Genomic DNA, 20329 nt, shown 5'->3' on the forward strand with positions numbered 1-20329 from the left:
CCAACTCCCAGACCCGGCTATGCCCTCCCTCACGCTACACCCTTCCACTGCCCCCCACGGCCCCAGCCAGAGCCCGTGTGCGAGGTTTTCCACATTCCAGCCATGTCTCCATCACCTCTAGCCTTTGTCAGTGCCAAGCCCTGGCCTAGGCACCCTCATCCTTCCCTGCCTGGCCAGGACCCACTCCTCCCTGCCCAGGCGGCGCCCTGGAGACCCCTCGCAGAGCGTCACCAGCCCTGTCCCGCCCTCTCTGGTACCCATCATCCCCCCGACAGGAGGGGCCAGGAAAGCGCGGAGAAGCCAAGGCGCCCGTCCGCCTGCTTCAGTCCCCTCCCCTTTCGGCTGTTCTCTGGGGTGGCCCCCCCCCTGCAGAGTTGATAAGGGAAGAGGTGAGGTGGAGGGTGGCTGGGGAAGGGTTAGGCGGGCAGGGCCCCTTCCCTGTTGTTTTTATTCACTTTGGTTTCTGAAGCAATCAGGACATTCCCAGCCTCCCGTGGGGAGGGCTGTGGGTGAGGGCGGGAGAGGAAACACGTGGCTCAGAGCACTGGAGGGGGGAGGCATCCAGCTGCTGGGACTTAGAGAGGGTGGCCAGGTCATGGGGGCCTAAAACACAAAGCAGGGAGTCCTGGGGTCCCCCCAGCTTGCTGGGTGACCCTGACCAAGTGAGCCCTGTCTGGATCCCGGCCGGGACTCTGCAAAGCAGAGTGACTCCCATGTGGGCATGTGAGGGATGTGGGGTGGTCTTGGCCCTTCGGTGCCCTTTCTGGATGAAACGGGTCCCCTAACGTTCTGGGACCTTCAAAGACTCCCCAGGAGGGACCCAAGGTTAGAAGACAGAGGTTCAAAGTAGGTAAAGCAAGGCCGTGAGGGAGGGGGAGGCCAGGTCACCCCCACACACTCTGTACCCCTGGAGCTGTACCCAGGCCAGCCTTGGAGGGACCCAGGACACCAGACTGTGGCGGGTGACTCCTTGGGTCTGGTCAGCGTGGCAGATTCTGAGCTCAGCGGAGAACGGGCGATGTAGCTATCTCCCCGCCTCGTCCCCACCCGTCCATGGACCTGTTGCCAGGAACCTTCCCACAGGGGCTGGAGGGCCTGAACACGGCCCCTGGGACCTGCACTCCACGCTCTGTGGTGCTGGTGGTTCGGAGCCGCTGAGGAGCCCTGGGTGGATTTCTCTGCATCTGGGCCTCAGAGGGCCTGCAGGAGCTGGTGCTGTCCTCGGGCTATTTTACATTCCGCAACCCCCTCCCCAACACGCACCGGAAACGGCCCAGCCACCACCCTCAGACCTCGTCTGCCAACACACTCCCGCCTGCACACAGCACAGACTCGAACCCTGACCGAGGGCTGGAGTCAGGACACATGGGTGGGGGGCTGAGGCCACCTCCCACTCCACCGGAAGCTGGGAACCAGTCCCTGTTCTGGATCTGCCGGGGCTCTGTACTCCACTGCTGTGCAACCTCAGGCAACTTGCTCCTCCTCTCTGAGCCTCCTGGCCTCGTGCTCAGCCCGCCTTCCTCCCGACCCTGGTACACGCTCAGCTGCAGTAATACCAACTCTGCCTCTGCTGCCACCCTCCCCGCCTCGCAGGCTGTAACCTGAGGTGGGTGCATGCATGCTTTACTGGGAGGCCCCATCACCCGTCACAGGCTGCCTCAGTTTCCCCACCTGCCCCTGGCTTCCAGGAGTCCTCTGCCACCTCCCCCATGGTCCCTCTGACTGATGACATGGAAGGGATGAAGACCAGGGGGTTGAAAACTTGGGGTGACGTGATCCTGGGCAAATCCCCTCACCTCTGTGGGCCCCTGTCTCCCCAACTATACAAATGGGCCCAGGATGGCAATAGCCCAGGAGGGTCTCCTGCAGGAAGCTGCAGGCAGGGTCTGGGGCCAGAGCCATACTTGAGGCCCTGAAAGGGTCTGGGAACCTGGTCCCCCTGCCACACTTAACGGCCACCGTGCCATGGTACGGCGAGGGGGTGGCATGGGACCCAGCAGGCTGGCCTCTCCTGCACACCCAGGCTGGCCCCTCTGCCCTGGCCCACCCTCCCGCCACCAGCCGGCCTCTTGGCCCCTACCTGTGCCTGATAAATGCCCGCTGGATCCCTTGGTCCTAATCCCACAAAGGAACGGTTTGCAGGGGACGTGCCGGGCGTAGAGTAGGCTGCAGGGAGGAGAGAGACCGAGAGCCCGTTAGCAAAGGGGCTGCACGGGAGCACCCAGAGAGGGTGGCCGCTGCCCGGGGTCACAGAGCACCAGTGCCCTCCCTTGGCCAATCCGGGCACCCAGAAAAGCCCACAGCCGCAGGCCCCTGGGGTCACTCGGGAGGGGCGTCTGCTCGGAGTGAAGGCGCAGGATGAAAGATTCATAGTTCAGAAACCGCCTGTGAATTATTCAGGGTGTTCCACCGCCTGGTCCATCCTGCGATGGCAGCCTGCATCCCGCACAGGGCGCCATCAATTATTGAGGCTATTTTATTTATTAATTTTCCTCCTGGAGAGGCATGGGGAAGGCTGGGTATGTCCATCCACATATATATATATATTTGTATTTTAATTTCACCCATCCTATTTTGTGGGCAAGTGAATAATTCATGGCTGGGTGCTACTGTGGGTCGGGGCTCAGACAGGCTGGGACTGGGGGGTGAGGGTTTCTGTGTGGCCCTGGCCGGGGTGACATAAGTGGGAGGCAGCGAGGGTCCAGGGCTACGTGGGGAAGCAGACTAAACCTGTAGTTAGGAACCGGGTGACGGGAAGAAGCGGGAATCCATGTTTACTCTGCATCTATTAAGTGTCTATTGTATGCCAGGCACTGGGCATAATCCCACTTAACCCACAGTGGCCTCAATGAAGCCAACAGGATTATGTCCCCATTTCAGAGGAGACAGTGGGCAGTCGGCGATCACCGTCACCGCATACTGACTCCACTCTGCGCTCGCCGCTGCACTAAATGTTCTCCCTGATCTATTTCACTGACTCGCTCCCCACCGCCCCACAAGTACTGTGACTGTCCCATTTTGCAGCTGAGAAAACTGAGGCTCAGAGAGGGGAGGACATTTGCCCAAGGTCACACAGGGAGTGAGTTGCAGAGGCAGGATTCAAACCCAGCGCCCTGCACTGCATCTGGTGTTCAGACAAGGCCCGCCTGTACCTGAAGCTGCCTGCGTCTTGGCGGGCAGTGATGCTGCGGGCAGGAGTGCTCATGCAAGGAAGGAGCCGCTGGCCCTATGGCTCGGGCGGGGTGAGGCATCTCATTTGGGGAGTGAGGGAGACATCAAAAAGGGGGTGAGGGGCAGAATGAGACCTCAGGGAAAGCCTGGGGGTCTGAGACTCTCTGCCCAACTGGGGCTGCTCAGCCTGAGAGGACGCGGGACAGATGCTCTGGGTGCTGGGCGCTGAGAGGACGGGGGGGTCGGAGGCCCAAGCGAGGCCCCTGGCGAAGTGTGGACAGCCCCCTCGCCTGCTCTGGAGCCCAGGGAGAGTCTGGGCGCAGAGCCCCTGCTGGTGGGTGGACCCCAGGACAGGGAATCTGGGAGTGGCTTTCCAGCCTGGAGCAGCCCCAGATGCGGGGAGTGCACGGGGGCCAGCGAGCCGAAATCTGGAGCCATATCCGGAGAGTGCAGCGTTCTAGAAGGTAAGGAGACCAACCCAGGGCCTTCTGGGGTCAGGCGGGCAGGTAGGGACCATCCCATCTATAGGTAAGGCTCAGCCCAAGTCACTAGCAAGAATAGGGCCTGTTGGGGTCATTTCCCCCAAAATTTGGAACTCTGGAATTTTTATGTGAAATGTCAGGATTTTAACACAACAAGAGATTCTCATTTTCCACAGAGGGCAGCTGGGGGCCAGGTCTGGCCTTCAGGCCGCCAGCTGGAGATCTTCATCTACTGTCAGCGCTGCTTGCATGGAGGGCTTAGGGGTCTACAGTAGGCAAATGGGGACCCCGGGCCACTTAGCCAATTGGAGCAGACAGCAGACTTGCCCCTGATGTCCCCTAAGGCTGCCCTGGCCCCATGGGGGCCTGACCCTGTAGCCCCTAAATGGGGGCTCAGGGAACTCGCCAGTACCCACCAAGCTGGGCCTGAGCCCCCAACCCCAGCAGTCGGGGAGGGGGGTGGGGGGGCCCCTTGGGGACGCCCGCCCTGCCACAGGCACCGCTTCCCGAGTGCTTACAGGGCGAGGCTGGTGACGTGCTTCCTCCCTCGGAGGCGGGTTTGGTGGCGGGGGGGGGCGCCAGCCTCGGCAGCCCGGGGGGCGGGGGTGCCAGCATCTGAGCGGAAAGGCAGTGACTGGACATTTTGAGCTGACCACTTCCACTTAACTGGGGGGAACAGAGAGACAAGTGGTTACGGTGGCGGCACCCCCGCCGCCTCGGCTGCTGTTCGCGGTCCTGCTGGGGGACGAGGGTGGCACGGCTGGACAGGTTGGTGGGCACCACGGGCCCTGCAGGCCTCCAGCATCCTGGGACTGCACTCCCTCTGTCTCCTCCGTCAGCCACGTATCCACTCGCTTTCCTTCCACAAGGTGCCGCCTTGTCCTAAACGACACGGGGGGCCCTCACGGGGCTCTGCTTTCCTCATTCACTACCGGGACCTGGCCACCCGTCACCTTGCCAGTGGCTCTAAAATCCAGAAAGCTCTGAACACCAAGAGCGTTGGTGGACGTTAGGCCTGAGCTGCAGCCATAGGACCATGTTTGATTTCCAAGCACTTCGTAAGATACATGCTGTCAATTCCAACATCTGAAAAGCCGAACTCTGAACCGGCCCAGCGCTAAGTGCTCCGGGAGAGAACTGTGGACCTCTGCCATTCGGAAAACCATTTGAAAGAGAAGTTGCACGTTAGAAGGCCACCTGAGACATCGCCTGGAGCCCGCGCGGGAGGGGAGGTCTGTACCCCCAAACTCACCGGTCCAGGTTGCTGGCTGGCAGGGTCACAGGCCAGTGAGACGAGATCTTTGAGCGGGTCCTGGGGGTTGAGGTGAGGTGGGTAGCGTATGGCTGTGTGAGGGAAGTAGGTGGAGGCCGCCTGGGGCAGGATGGAGGTGGTGGGGAAGTGCAGGGCCGAGGACGGGTGCGGGCTCCGGGCGATCCCTGCAGGGACAGAAAGGGGCGGTTATTGCCGGGCTCTGCCCAGTCTGTCCTCTCTCTGTGACTGCACTGTGGGTTACACCTGTATCTCGGTGCCTTTGGTAACCATGACAGCAGCAGGGCCCAGCAGTGCCGGCGATGGCCAGGCCTTGTTGTCATTCACGCACCCAAACTTGCTGACTTTCCCGGAAAACCCTCAAGGTTCTGGCACCATCCCTGTGCTCAGAGGTTATGTCCCCTGCCCCAGGCCACACAGCAAGCAGATGGCAGACCCAGGGTTGGAGCCCAAGCCAGCTGGCCCCACAGCTGGCCCCTAACCCTGGGCTCAGCTAGCTCTTTCTATAAAGGGCCAGGTAGTCAATATTTTCTGAAATACTATCTAATAAAAGAGTAATATGTAAATTGACCGTCAGTCCAACACACAAGATGGCTGCCCCCATGTGGACACAAGATGGCCGCCACAAGATGGCCAGCAGGAGAAGGCAGTTGGGAGAGACCACGCCTGCAAGGGAGGGCAGTTAGTGGGCGATCAGGCCAGAAGGGGAAGGCAGTTGGGAGGGACCAGGCCTTCAAGAGAGGGCAGTTGGGGGTGATCAAGCCTGCAGGGGAGGGCAGTTAGGGATGACCAGGCCGGCAGAGGAGGGAAGTTGGGGCGACCGGGCCTGCAGGGAAGAGCACTTGGGGGGGGACCCAGGCCTGCAGGGGAGAGCAGTTGGGAGGGGACCAGGCCTGCAGGGGAGGGCAGTTGGGGGTGACCAGGCTTGCAGGGGAGAGTAGTTGGGAGGGGACCAGGCCTGCAGAGGAGGGCAGTTAGGGGCAATCAGGCTGGCAGGGGAGCAGTTAGGCATCAATCAGGCTGGCAGGGGAGTGGTTAGGGGGTGATCAGGCTGGCAGGCAGAAGCGGTTAGGGGCATTTAGGAAGGCAGGCAGGCGAGCAGTTGGGAGCCAGCAGTCCTGGATTGTGAGAGGGATGTCCGACTGCCCGTTTAGGCCCAAAAGGGGCAGTCGGACATTCCTCGAGGGGTCCCAGATGGAGAGGGTGCAGGCTGGGCTGAGGGACACCCGCCCCCCCGCCCCCCGTGCACGAATTTCGTGCACCGGGCCTCTAGTTGAGATATAATTTGCATACTATACGGGGGTGGGCAAAAGTACGTTTGCATTCAACCACTTCAGGAGGCAGTGGGGCTAACCCAGGTGGGGTCACTGAAATTCAGGTTTACCGATTTTCAGAGACTTTAAGAATGTGTGAAGAACGAAGGCCAGCGGTTTGAGCCCTGACAAGGCTGTCCCGAAGTGCACTGTGCCATTCTTCTGAGTTAACCAAGCTGTTGTAATAGCCATAACCCGCATGTCTTTTCCCATGTGAACAACTGGAAACCTACTTTTGCCCACCCCTGTACAATTCACCTTTTAAAGTGTATATAATTCAACCGTTTTCACACATTCCCAGAGCTATGCAGCCAACACAACAATCTCTTTTAGAAAACGTCCATCATCCCTGAGAGAAGCCCCCGAGCCCCTGGCAAACACTTTCTGTGCCTGGACCTGCCGTCCTGGACTTTCACATAAATGGAAGCACACCGTGTGGCCTTTCGGGTCTGGCTGCTCTCACTGGGCATCGTTTTCAAGGCCCATCCACATCGCAGCGTCAGTGCTTCACTCCTTTTCAGCTGAACATTTCACTGCGGTGTTTGCTGTTTTCTTTTCTAAACAATTTAGCCACTTTTACTACATTCACCCTAGTTCCAGAGCACCACCCCAAAAAGAAGCCCTGTGTCCATTCACTGTCACCCCCCTTCCCTTTCCTCTCCTGCTCCTGGCCAATTAGTAAATATTTTTGGCTTTATGGGCTATATGGTCTCCATTGCAGCTACTCAACGCTGCCATCCTAGCCCCAAAGCCGCCACAGAATGGGTATGGTGGTGGGGGTGTGTGTGTGTCAATAAAACTTTGTTTATAAGAACAGGCTCTGAGGGCCATGGTTTGCCAGCTGCTGGCCTAAATCACTGTGTTGTGCTGATGTTTGCCTGCCTCCCTATATGTATTTCTGCCCTTGTATGGAACCAAATCATTATCATCACAAGGGGGTCACAGGGGATATTAGAGAGCTTATCACACTTTAACTCATTCAGTCCTAATGACAGCCCTGGGAGGGGGAGCCCTAACGGACAGGTGACATTAGGGAGGGCCTGGCGCAGCGTGCCTGGCTCAGCTCACACCTGTGGTAGCCGGAGCCGGTCTCCCTCTGCTATTTGTGTGAAATTCCTGTCTGAGTGGCCAGGAGGCCCCGTATCACCTGCGTGGCCTGTGTGTGTCTGGCCACATGCCAGGTATATCTACCTCCTTCTGTGACTGCCCCACACCATCGTCTGTCTATGGGTTATTCAAATGGGGCATAAGGGAAGCAGGCTAAGGGGCAAACCACAGGCTGTGCTCTTTCCCATGCAAAAGGGGAAACCGAGGCCCAAAGAGACAGTCAGGCCTGGGCGCTCTCTACCACGGCACCTCCAGGTGTCCTTGCCCAGAGGGAGCTACAGCAATAGGACTCGTGCTCAGACGGCCGGTGGGACTTCCCTGGCCTGGAGGGGACTGACAAGGGTGCCCAGCTGCACCTCCCGCCGGGGGCCCAGAGTGCTCACCGCTGTGCACGGCTATGACAGGCCGGTGGTGCTGGGTGAAGCTGGAGAGGCGCGGTGAGTCCTGGGGAGACGGGCTGTTGAAAGGTGACTTGTCCATCTCTGTTTTCTTCACCGGGGATGAGATGCCTGTGTGGGGAGGGGCCAGAGGGTCACAGGGCTGCAGGCAGGGTGGCTCCACTCCCAGGACCCCAGCCTCCCTACTGAAGGCCCTGCCCCTCTTTCTCCCAGCAGCCTGTGGGCCAGGGGCCGGGGGTTTATTTTATAGATGGAGCAAACTGAGGCTCACGGTAGAGAAGGGAGCCGCCCGGGGTTTACGGCCTCGGTGCCACCACAGGCCCCTGACATGCCCACCTGGCCCCTCACCTTTTCTCATTCCAGAGACAGGCCTCCCAGGGCTGCCAGAGCCCCGGAGGACAGCAGGGTGAGCAGACCGGAGGGCCGGCCCTGGCGAGCCGAGAGGACACGGACAAGCACCTAAGCCGCTTGTGCTCCCTCATCCTTACAGGGGAAGGAAGAAAACCTTCTTGGCAAGGTCACCTCGAGGATTAAATGAGATGCAATGTGCGAAGGGCCTGGCGCACACCCACCTGCTGGCATTACTTGCTAACTGTCACCCTCTGAAGATGGGGCCGCACTACCTCCCCTGCCCTGCCCTCGGGAACCCTGACAGCTCAGCCCCTTGAACCTTCTCATGAGCAAATGAATGCGTGAATGGTGTCAAATGGGCACATGTAGAATCCACGGAGACCCCGGCACAGAGCAAACACGGGCTTAGGGAGCAGCCGCCGTCGTCATGATACAGAGGATGGACCGCACCAGGGCCAGGCACACGTTAGCCTGGAAGAAGTGTGAGTGCCCCTCGACTTCCTCCCTGCACCCCACCTCCGCCATCTTCCAAATGTGAGAGCTAAGGATGGTGGCATGCCCCCCAAAGATACAGACCCGGCCCCATCCCTGGAATTGGGATCTCAAAGAAGTGGGGCCTGGAGATGGACATGTTTAGAAATTATTTTAAAATTTCTTTTAGGGTGAAATGTACCCATTGAGACCCTGATGAGGTGTGACTTTCTTGCCACCCAGCACAAGGTCCCCTACTCCAGACACATCTCCCAGCACTGCGGCCATCAGGGCTGTGCTGGCCGCTGTGGGGTGCTCAGCAGCACCCCTGGCCCCCACCCACTCGAGGCCAGGAGCCCTCCCCCACCTGTGTGACAACCACATATGTCCCTAGCCATGGCCCAGTGTCCCCTGTGGGCAGGGTCACCCCAGTTAGAAGCCCCGCCCTCCTCCCGAGGCATGCTGTCACTGGTGCTGGGGTCTCCTGCCCATGGTGGTGGGTGGGCATCTGCACATGTTCCCCAGCCCTGTCCCGCCCAGCACACTGTCGCACCCTTTCCCGTGTGGCATTTCCACATGGGCAGCTTCCTGTCCTCTCCAACAGCATAGCTTGGGGTGAACAGATCGGCGAGCCAAACCCTGCTGCCCTCACACCTCACTGTTTGAGTGAGCGAGTCCTGGCATGTGGGTCAGCAGGGCTTTGGGAGTCAGGGCCCGGGCTTTCTCAGGGAACAGGAGGAGCCGGTGGGATGGAGGCTGTGGGCAGGAGAGGAGGCTGGCCCTGTAGGCTGTGTGTGTGCGCGTGTGTGTGCGCGCGCGCGTGTGTGCAGGAGGGCTGGCAGGCTTTCTGCTGGTGCAGGGCTGTGGCAGAACCAGGTTAGGACTGTCAGATGCTCACTTAGGAGGATTTCCTAGAACAGCCTGTCCTGGATGGAAATAGCCTGGTGTGGACCCGCCCCCTGAGCTTCCTGAGATGGGGCCTTTGGGAGCCAGGGTAGGGCATGGGGGAGGGGGAGCCCAGCGGGTGCTGCAAGAATAACCCTTCGTGCTCCTGGGCAGGCTCCAGAGGTTCCCCCCGCCCCCCCCCCCCCCGCCCCACTTGAGCCACTGTTATCAGCTACCACACGCTCTGTGTCCTCCATCTAAGCTCCGCCTCTCCATTTAACCTGTAATATACCACCCCCATCTGAGCAGCCATCTTTCTCTCAGCACACACCTACAGGTCCCTATCCGAGCATGTGTACCCCCATTAAGGATAGACACATGCCTGTCTGTCCTGCCGAAGCACATACTCCTCAGTGAGTAAGCAGGCCTGTGTCCCTCCCATCTGAGCATCCCTCTGTAGAACAAGGCCATCCCCCGCTGGAATGCCAGCTCCACTGTGGGTTATTCGAGGTGACGTAAGGGAAGCACAGGCTGTGGGGGGGTCCGCTCTAGCTGACTGCCGGGTCTCCATCGCCCCAGAACACAGAGTGGCCAACAAGAGTGTGTGGTGAATGGAGTGCTTAGTTCTGCTGAGACCAGCCATCACTCAGTGAGCATTTACAACACAGGGAGGCCTCTCTCCCTCGGACGGCCCGGTGTCCTCTGGGGGCAGAGTGACCCTGAGTGAGGACTCTGCGAGCTCTGAGGCAGAACCCTCTGAGCCTGCTCTCACATCACCCACACAACTACCCCATGCAGGGCTTATAGGAGTCACCCCCATTTCACACGTGATGACTGAGGCCTGATGGCAGAACTCACTGGCCCAAGGCCACAGAGTTAACAAGTGGTGGAGGCTGGCTCATGGGCCTGAAAGATGTGGCTGCAGGGGTCTTGTCTGGTGGGGCTGGCATGATCTCCCCAGACCTCGAACCTCCCAAGCAACAGAGTATGGCTGCTGGGGTTGAGGGGTTAGCTGAGCACTGCCCCTGCAGCCACAACAGAAGGGAGAAAGTACTCCAATCAGCTTAATCCCCTTAATGAGCAGCTAATTGGGGGCTGTCTAGACAGGAAGCTGGAGGAAGCCAGGAGGAGGAGAAAATGGATGATGATGATGATGGGGGTGGGGTGGGGAAGACATATGAATCCATCTCCCATATTAGGCTGTGAGCACCTGCAGGGCAGGTACAGGCATACAGCAGGGGTTTTTACTGAGGCTCCCACAGGAGGGAGTGAGTTTGCCATCACTGGAGGCAACCAATGAACGCTAGAGGGAGACAGACACCCTGTGACATTCCCTTCCAGCTCCGTAATTCCCCACCACACACCGGAAGCCGGTATAAGTTTTTACCTCGTTCCCCTATTGGTGGCACTTCATTCTCAGGGCAGGAAAGTCAGACTAAGCCACAGTGACTAGCTCGAACATATCCTTCCTTTTAAAACTTTTTCTTTTTTAAGCTTCCTGAATGGAAAGCTGGGTTCTTTATTTGCAACCTTGCTCTTTTCCTAATCAATAGACTTAAGGCTGTAATTGTGCCTCTCAGGGCTGCCGCGGCTCTATCACAGAGGCTGTCTTTCAGCTCTAAACAGTATACACTTTATATGCAAACCGCCTCTTTAATCACAGAGTTAATGACAAGTGCTTCTGCGTTCCCAATCAGTAAATAACAGGGCAGACAGCGCCCAATATCTGCTCTGCCCTTCTTCCTTAGTAACAGAACCCCTAAATTTGAGATAAACACATAATTGCCCAAAATCAGACTACAGTTCCCAATGTCCCTTGTAGCAGAGTATGGCCACATGACTAACTCAGGAGCAGAGAGATACGCAGGAGATAAGCGCATCTTCTGAGAATTATTCTTAAAGGGAGAGGACATGCCCAGTCTTGACCCTTCTTCTCTCCTGCTGCTTGGAATGCGGAAATGACGGCTGCAGGTATAGCAGTTGTCTTGGACCATGAGGTGGGAATGAAAATCTTACTCAATGGATTGTAAGGCAGGAGCCTTAAGTCCCTTACATCACACTTGCTCGGGCTGCCGATGGCTGGACATTTACTTGCAAGAGAAAGAAAGGCACTTTTCTTGCAAGTAAATGTCCTTTTGAGTTTTTTGTTTTTCATAATCAAACCTAAAGCTTATTGAATACAACGTCTTTTATAGAGACACTCTGACCCATAAATTAAACCCTAATAACACAGAGACAGGTCCTCCCAGAGTTAGGGACCTGCACTGTGGAAGGGGGAGGAGACTTGGGACCTCAAAAGTCAACCAGATGTGTTAAGAGACTGATTCCAAGAGGTGGGGATTTTAAGACATGAGCAACAACAAACTCTCCTGCTGCCTGGACACCTGTCATGTGCTAGAGTTTCTCTACGCACGTTCTTCCACTTCCTCCTTCCAGCTTTCTGAAAGGGGAGTTATTCATCACTCCTGTTTTGAGGATGAGAAAACCGAGGATCAGGTAAGTTAAGTTACCTGCCCAAGGTAACACAGCCCACAAAGCAAGGGCAGAGCTGGGATTTGAACCTACATTTATTGTAATGTTGCTTTTCGAGAATCCTACAGGTATGGACCGATCTTTATAAGAAAGCAGGCTCTGTAGGGATAGGGAGGAGGGAAAGAGGGGAAGGGGAGGAGAAAACACATCCTAAGGTTTATTGGGTGCTTATTAAGTGCCAGGTCTGTCGTAGGGATATCAGATGTATTAATTCACTTGGTCCCCACAACAACCTGTAGAGTGGGTACTGCATGTATTAACATCCCAATTTTACAGATGACGAAACTGAGGTTCAGAGAGGTGGGGTCACAAGCTCTAAGAACTGGTAGATTCAAGAGTCCATTTAATAACCCTTAACCCATGGGGTGAATTCTTGATAAGGGATAAGAGACTGGATAGAGCGATGCTTCTAAAATGGGGGGGGGGGGGCGGGGGGGGCACAGACCCTGCTGAGAACCTGAGAAATAACAGGGATGCCTGCCCCGGAGTAAAGCAAGCCTGTGGGCCACTTTGCACACCATTTCCCGAGAGTCACAGATGGTGGCCCACGGGAGAGAACCTGAAGGTGAAAGGGATTCTTTAGATGAAAATCTTGGTGGAGATAGGGCCCCCCAAAAAAGGGAACTCTTAGGAGAAAGCACTTGGGGAGACGTTATGTAAACAAAGAATCCCCAGGAGCCAGCGCTCAACAGAAAAGAGACTATGGAACTGCTGACACCATAAAATAGGAACCGCATGAGAAAGAGTCTGGAGAGGTCCCTGTGAAGACAGAAGAGCAACAGAACGAAATCCCCCAGAAAAAGAGCGCTATGAGAAAAGCGAACTGGAATCACACGGGGGAAGATCCCCATGGAGATGAGAATCTCTTAAATATAGGATTTCACCGAGGACCCCAGTGAGCAGGGATCCTACATCTCAGGACCCTCTAGATGAGGTCTATGGCAGACGCCTAGAAGAAACACCCCGTTGATCAGAATCGTTAAGAGTCAATTCTAACGACCAGAAACCCCACAAAGATTGGTCCCTGAAGGGCAGAGAGCAGGAAAGTCGGGCGTGCGAGAGACTCCCTTTACCCCCGCCTGCCTGAGCGGAACCAAAAAGCTCCGGGAACTTGAGCCCGGACTTTACTTCCAGCTGCGCGCAGCCGCGTGACTACAATTCCCGGGAGGCCTCAGGGATCCAGGCCCGCTTCCCGCTCCCTGGCAAGCCAGTAGTGCCTGCCGGAATACGTAGTCCCCGCCGCGTAACCCCGACCGGAAGGCCGTCTCCACACCGCCGCCAGCCCCACCTCCTTCCATGTCCTCCGTCCAGTTTCGGCTGCTACTCGTGGGAGAGCTGGGCGAGGTGTAGTAATCGCCGCCGGGGCTGGTGTCTACGTCTTCCTCCATCGAGCCCGATTTGTGCCGCTTGCTCCTAAGGGGCAAGGGAAGAAGAGCGCAGGCCGGTTACCACGGTGACGCGGACGGAGGCGACGGGCTCTGTAACTTCCGGTCCTTAGGGGGCGGGGCGAGGAGGGTGCTCTCGCGAGACCTCAAAGAGGCCCCAAACTTTCAGCCAGTTCTGTTAACACCTGTTTCAACCTGCCTATTGCTTAGAGGAGACGCTTGGGGCCATAGGGAGGGAGGGACCCGACTGAGGTCACACTGCAGGAAGCTAGCAGAGGGCGGACTAAAGCCCTGAGGCCTGGCTGTTGACTTGGCCTACTGTAGTCCTCTGAACAACCGGTAGGATTATGATCCCATTTTACAGAGGAGGACACAGAGGCAAAATAGATGTGCCCAGTCATGGTCACACAGCACATGTCAGCAGGAAGCGGTGTCTTCATTCCCATGGAGTCTCAAGGACTGGGCCTGTAGGACTCAAGCCCAGAGTGGGATGTCAGGGGAAAGAGGCACTTGGGGTTGGGTTTTGAAGGATGAGTAGGCATTTCCCAAGTAGACCAGGAAAGCAGGCATTCCAAGGAGAGGAATGAATCAGCTGGGGCCAGGTAATGGTGGGCAAGGGGTCATGAAATGTCCAGAGATGGGGACCCAGGCACATACCCACTGGAGGAAGTGCTGGGTAGCGTTCTTCTCATGCCGGTGCTGGCTGGATTCAGGTCGTATGCCAGGTGCCCCTGAAGCTCACCCAGTGAGAAGTTAGGTCCTGTTCCTGTCACCACAGGTGCTGCAGAGAGTGACAGAGAGGGGAATGAGGGAGGGAGCCATGTCCAGGACTGCAATTTGCCCTGGAGGGGTGGGGAGAGCCCCTTCCCAAACTGGCCTGGTTTTTAAATTGGCCAGAACTGGCTTTATTCAATAGTTTAAAAAAAACACCCCCAAGGCCATCAAGAGAAGCCAAGGTTGTGCTGTGAGGCAGAGGCATAGCCAGGGCTGGAGACCAAGCTTTCCAGCACTCCCAGAGGCTGATCTGGATGGGAAGATGGTGGTCAGGGTTAAGCAAAACTCCCTGGGGTGGAATTCAAATGGGGGTGTCTGAGAGAGTGGGGTGTGCCCCCAGTAAGTTCATAGGGAACACAAGGGGGCAGGAAGCAAATTGGGGGCGGGGGGCTCCAGGAAAGAGAGATGCTGGGAAGAAGGTTCTTCAGTCCCCCTCCCCCCAGCATATGGATTCTATTTCCTGGGGAGGAGCATGCCACCCTGATCTTGGGCTCTGGGAAGGGCCTGGATACTGCCCTTCCTAGGAACCTTGGCTTGTGAATAGGTAGCTGGAGAGCACAAGGGGAAGAAGAGGGGGGGGGGGTTCCTTCCTCTTCCCTGAGTCCCTACCCTCTCCCTGAGATGCTTTCCCTCTCGGAGCCTCCATCCCGAAGTCCCTTCTACTCTCCATCGCCCCTCCCCTATCCGGGTCCCAGCCCCGGTGGGTGGGGATACTCACTCCGGGACACTTGGATGAGCTCGGTGACACTGAACACACCAGAGGTGACAAAGCTCTCCTGGAAGTCGGTTGTGTCTGGAAAAGGGAGAGAATGGGTGTCAGTGTGTCTGTTTCCCTCCTCAACACCCCAGCACTGCCCCGACTCAGGGGGCTGGACCCAGCCTGGGTAGTCACCCCCTCTACTCCTGCAGCCCTGCAGTGGTGGGGCTATCCAACTAAGCCACTCCCGCCAGGTGGGAGAGTCCCTCTGCCCTTGCACAGCTGGAGGGGACATTCTTTTCTTAATCTCTGCATCCAGTTCCCCCTTCTCCGGGTGGGCCCCACAACCAGCCTCATCTTCATTCGGGGCTCCTCGAGCTGCAGCAGGTTGCAAGCAGAGGCCGGACCCAGGTTCAAATCTTGGCTCAGTCACCCACTCGGTGGTGATCTTGGGCAAATCCCTTCCCCTCTCTGTTCCCAAATCTTGAAAATGGGGCCCGTATACCCTGTTGTCCAGGTGGCTGAGAGCTATGAACCAAACTACCCAGGAGGGGCAGGCTTGCTTGCTTTGTCTCAATCACCACCCCAGGCAATGCTGTCCTTCAGTCTCTTTCTCCCTCCAGACTGGGGGCTTCACAAAGGCAGGGGTTTCCCTGCCCAGGCCCTGCCTGGTCCCTGGCCAGGGCCTGGCAAAAAGGCTCGGACCTCAGGATGAATAGAGGGTCCACAGACAGAAGTTAAAATCCTGCGTCCCCAGAACCACTGCCACCGAATGTCAGAGGAAGAGAACGCTGCTCTCTGGGCTGGGCTGGTTTGCACACATGTTCACAGCAGCATGACGCTTGACCGCCCAACTGGGAGCAGCTCGGTGCCCACTGATGGGTGAATGGACAACCGTGGCCCATCCAGACAGCAGAATATTACTCAGCTATAAAAAGGATGAAGCACTGACACTCGCTACCATGCGGATGAACCTGAAAACAAGATGCTCAGCGAGAGAAGCCAGGCACAAAAGGCCACATACGGTGTGACTGGATTTGTTTAAAACGTCCAGAACGGGCAAATCCACAGAGACGGAGTTAGTTTGTGGTTGCCAGGGAGTGGGGTGGGGGGTGGGGAGTAACTGTTAAGGGGGAATGCATTTCTTTTGAGGTGATGGAATGTTCTGGAACTAGATAGTGGTGATGGTCACACAAAATTGTGAATGTACTTAATGCCAATGAATTTTACATTTTAATCGGGTTAAAATGATAAAATTTATCTTGGGTGTAGTTTATCACAATAGAAAAAACGTTACTGTCACTAAGTCCAGCGTGAGGTGTGTCAGGCAGGCGTAGGGCGGGCGGGGGTGAGGAAGCTCCGGGGAAGGGGCCTCTCTGACCACGGAGAGGCTTTCCTCCCCTCCCCCCTCCCTCCCTCGCTCACTCTACTCACTGGCTCTGTTCCAGCCACACGGGGCTCCTCCTTGTTCTTCCAACATGCAAGGCACGATCCTGACTCGGGCCTTTGCATGTGCTGTGAGCTCTGCCTGGACCGCTACCCGCTCTCTCGCTTTCTCCAGACCTCCCAGGCCTCCGCCCAAATGCACCCCTTTCAAAGAGCCCCTCCGCTCAAGCAGCCTCGGCCACTCTGGATTGGCCACCTGGAGAGGCTTTCACCAGGACCTTGGGGTACCTCGGAATACAGGAGTTCAGATGTGGGAAGCGCCAAGAACAAGAGCACGTGGCACAGGGTAACTGCCCGGTACGTGCCGGCTACTCCGGTTAGGATGATCATAACATGTTTCACCACCTCCCCGGGGGCCACAAAGTTCCTGGTGGCAAGAATGGCCCGTGCAAAGGCCCTGGGGTTGGAACACACTTGGCAAGGTGGCGGCCAACAGGGCTGGAGTGAAAGGAGCTTTTGAATCCTTTCCATTCTTCAGGGCTCTGCTCCCAGCCTTGCTTCTGGGAGAGTGGTCAGAAAGGGCGTGGGGTGGGCAGGCAGGAAGCTCTAGGCTGTGTGTGTGTGTGTGTGTGTGTGTGTGTGTGTGTGTGTGTGTGTGTTTTCTGCCCCCCACAGGGCAGCACCAGCTGCAGGGAGCTCACCATGGTGCTGTTCTCCAGCGATCCCACACCCTGGACAGTCCAGGAACCGCAGCCTTCCTGGTTACACGCTCTGTGCCCATAATTTATTGAGCACCTGTTACCATGCTGGGAAGCACAGGGTCACCCCATCCCAGGAAGGACAGGGCGGTGGACCCCCAGTGTCCAGGGCAAGCGGCCATGGCTGTTTCCTGCCCACCCGACTGGCCAGCTGGTGTCAGCAGGCCCCCTGCCCTCCCCGCATCGGGGTTTCCTGTTTGTCCAGCACTCGCCCAGCTCCAGCTCCAGGGGACTCCCCGGCGGGTGGAAAGGAAGTGATTTCCTCCGCCAGACGCTGGAGCTCCTCAGGGGACCAGGCCAGAGTGTGCAGCTGCCCAGCCTGCCTTGCACGTCTGAGTCAGAAGGAGGCTCCGGGGATCCCAGGAGGCCAAGGAGGACTCTGGTCACAGATGGCCAGTGAGGAGCGGCCTGGGGCCTGGGAGCCAGCCGGCCTCCGTGGGCATGGCTGGGCCGGTGCATCCAACAGGATGCCCTCACATACTGGCCCGCCCTTCCTTCCTTCCCCCTTCCTTCCTTCCCCCTTCCTTCCTTCCTTCCTTCCTTCCTTCCTTCCTTCCTTCCTTCCTTCCTTCCTTCCTTCCTCCTTCCCTCCCTCCCTCCCTCCCTCCCTCCCTCCCTCCCTCCCTCCCTCCCTTCCCATCTCTCCAGTTTCTCTCTTTCTCTCTGCTTCATACCTTTCTTCCTCCCTACAAATATTTGAGTAGCTTCCTATGTACCAGGTATTATTCTCGGCACTGAGGACACAATAGTAATCAAGACAGACAAAAACCTCTGCCCGAGTGATGTTCCCTTAGGGGAGGGAGCAAACACATATGCAATCACTAACTTCCCCTGAGGGAAATAAAACAGAGGGTGGTGGCCAATCCAGAGTGGCCGAGGCTGCTTGAGCGGAGGGGCTCTTTGAAAGGGGCGCATTTGGGCGGAGGCCTGGGAGGTCTGGAGAAAGCGAGAGAGCGGGTAGCGGTCCAGGCAGAGCTCACAGCACATGCAAAGGCCCGAGTCAGGATCATGCCTTGCATGTTGGAAGAACAAGGAGGAGCCCCGTGTGGCTGGAACAGAGCCAGTGAGTAGAGTGAGCGAGGGGGAGAGGGGGGAGGGGAGGGCCAGGAGGGGACAGGGGTAGGGTGGGGGAAGGACTTGGGCTCACCCGCCACCCAAAGTGGGAGCCCTGGAGGGCTTTGGGCAGAGGAGGGTGGGACCTAACTCAGGTGCTCACAGGCGCCCTCTGGCCACTTTGGGGAGGACAGACTGTGGGATTCAGGATTGGGGGGGAGGGGGGAGGGCAGGGCAGAAGCAGCTTCCAAATCCCTTCCATTCTTCAGGGCTCTGCTCCCAGCCTGATTCAGGCAAATTCTCCCACTTTCCACCTCCCAACATAGACCTAACTTTCCTATTTATTGTTAAACTAGAGGCCCGGTGCATGAAATTCGTGCACGGGGGGGGGGAGGGTTGTCCCTCACCCAGCCTGCACCCTCTCCAATCTGGGACCCCTCGAGGGATGTCCGACTGCCCATTTAGGCTTGATCCCGGTAGGATCGGGCCTAAACGGGCAGTTGGACATCCCTCTCACAATCCAGGACTGCTGGCTCCCAACTGCTCGCCTGCCTGCCTTCCTGATTGCCCCTAACCACTTCTGCCTGCCAGCCTGATCACCCCCTAACCACTCCCCTGCCAGCCTGATTGATGCCTAACTGCTCCCCTGCCAGCGTGTTTGCCCCTAACTGCCCTCCCCTTTAGGCCTGGTCACCCCTAATTGCCCTCCCCTGCAGGCCTGGTCCCCCCCAACTGCTCTCCCCTGCAGGCCTGGGTCCCACCCAACTGCCCTTCCCTGCAGGCCTGGTCACCCCCAACTTCCCTCCTCTGCTGGCCTGGTCACCCCTAACTGCCCTCCCCTGCTGGCCTGATCACCCACAACTGCCTTCTCCTGCTGGCCTGATCCCTCCCAACTGCCCTCCCCTGCTGGCCATCTTGTGGTGGCCATCTTGTGTCCACTTGGGGGCAGCCATCTTTGACCACATGGGGGCAGCCATCTTGTGTGTTGGAGTGATGGTCAACTTGCATATTACTCTTTTATTAGATAGGATAGAGGTCTGGTGCATGGGTGGGGGCCAGCTGGTTTGCCCTGAAGGGTGTCCCGGATCAGGGTGGGGGTTCCCTTGGGGCGTGGAGTGACCTGGGTAGGGGCCTGTGGTGGTTTGCAGGTTGGCCACGCCCCCCGGCGACCCAAGCGGAGGCCCTGGTATCTGGGATTTATTTATCTTCTATAATTGAAACTTTGTAGCCTTGAGCTGAGGCCTGGGCCGGCCAGGGTGTGCAGGAAGCTTGGCTTCCTCCATTGCCAGGGAAACCCAACCCTCCTGATCGCTCCGTGGCCACAGCCATCTTGGTTGGGTTAATTTGCATACTCGCTCCTGATTGGCTGGTAGGCGTGGCTTGTGGGTGTAGTGGAGGTAGGTCAATTTGCATATTGCTCTTTTATTAGATAGGACTAGAAGCCCGGTGCAAGAAATTCGTGCACAGCAGGGGGTTGTCCCTCAGCCCAGCCTGTACCCTCTTCAATCTGGGACTCCTGGAGGGATGTCTGACTGCCCGTTTAGGCCCGATCCTGGTGGGATCGGGCCTAAACGGGCAGTCAGACATCCCTCTCACAATCCAGGACTGCTGGCTCCCAACTGCTTGCCTGCCTGCCTTCCTGATTGCCCCTAACCGCTTCTGCCTGTCAGCCTGATCACCCCCTAACCACTCCGCTGCCAGCCTGGTTGATGCTTAACTGCTCCCCTGCCAGCCTGTTTGCCCCCAACTTCCCTCCTCTGCCAGCCTGGTCACCCCTAACTGCCCTCTCCTGCAGGGTTGATCACCTCGAACTGCCCTCCCTTGCAAGCCTGGCCCTCTCAACTGCCCTCCCTTGCAGGCCTGGTCCCTCACAACTGCCTTCCCTTGCAGGCCGGGTGCCTCCCAACTGCCCTCTCCTGCTGGCCATCTTGTAGTGGCCATCTTGTGTCCACATGGGGGCAGGATCTTTGACCACATGGGGACAGCTATATTGTGTGTTGCAGTGATGATCAATCTGTATATTACTCTTTTATTAGATAGGATAGAGGCCTGGTGCACGGGTGGGGGCCAGCTGGTTTGCCCTGAAGGGTGTCACAGATAAGGGTGGGGGTTCCCTTGGGGTGTGGGGCGGCCTGAGCGAGGGGCCTGTGGTGGTTTGCAGGCTGGCCACGCCTCCTGGCAACCCAAGCAGAGGCCCTGGTATCTGGAATTTATTTTCCTTCTACAATTGAAACTTTGTAGCCTGCGGTGGCAGCCATTTCTGGGGCGGCAGCCATTTCTGTGGCAGTTAATTCAC

General features: G+C 57.6%; 1 protein-coding gene across 4 annotated transcripts in view; it reads right to left on the reverse strand.

The window, feature by feature from the left end:
- NFIC (nuclear factor I C) overlaps positions 1-20329 on the reverse strand; it is a 70351-nt gene that overhangs the window by 8212 nt on the left and 41810 nt on the right. For 2 of the 4 annotated variants that reach the window (XM_079771831.1, XM_079771828.1), the window contains exons 4-10: positions 14858-14932; positions 14023-14146; positions 13269-13393; positions 7727-7852; positions 4906-5090; positions 4172-4319; positions 2081-2166 (exon numbers count right to left, since the gene is read on the reverse strand). In XM_079771831.1, the coding sequence (XP_079627957.1) occupies positions 2081-2166; positions 4172-4319; positions 4906-5090; positions 7727-7852; positions 13269-13393; positions 14023-14146; positions 14858-14932 (869 nt within the window). The remainder of the gene's footprint in view (positions 1-2080; positions 2167-4171; positions 4320-4905; positions 5091-7726; positions 7853-13268; positions 13394-14022; positions 14147-14857; positions 14933-20329) is intronic. The other 2 variants (XM_079771829.1, XM_079771830.1) reach the window with 2 other exon arrangements.

This window comes from Cnephaeus nilssonii, assembly GCF_951640355.1.
Source record: "Cnephaeus nilssonii genome assembly, chromosome: 5".
Taxonomy (NCBI): domain Eukaryota; kingdom Metazoa; phylum Chordata; class Mammalia; order Chiroptera; family Vespertilionidae; genus Cnephaeus; species Cnephaeus nilssonii.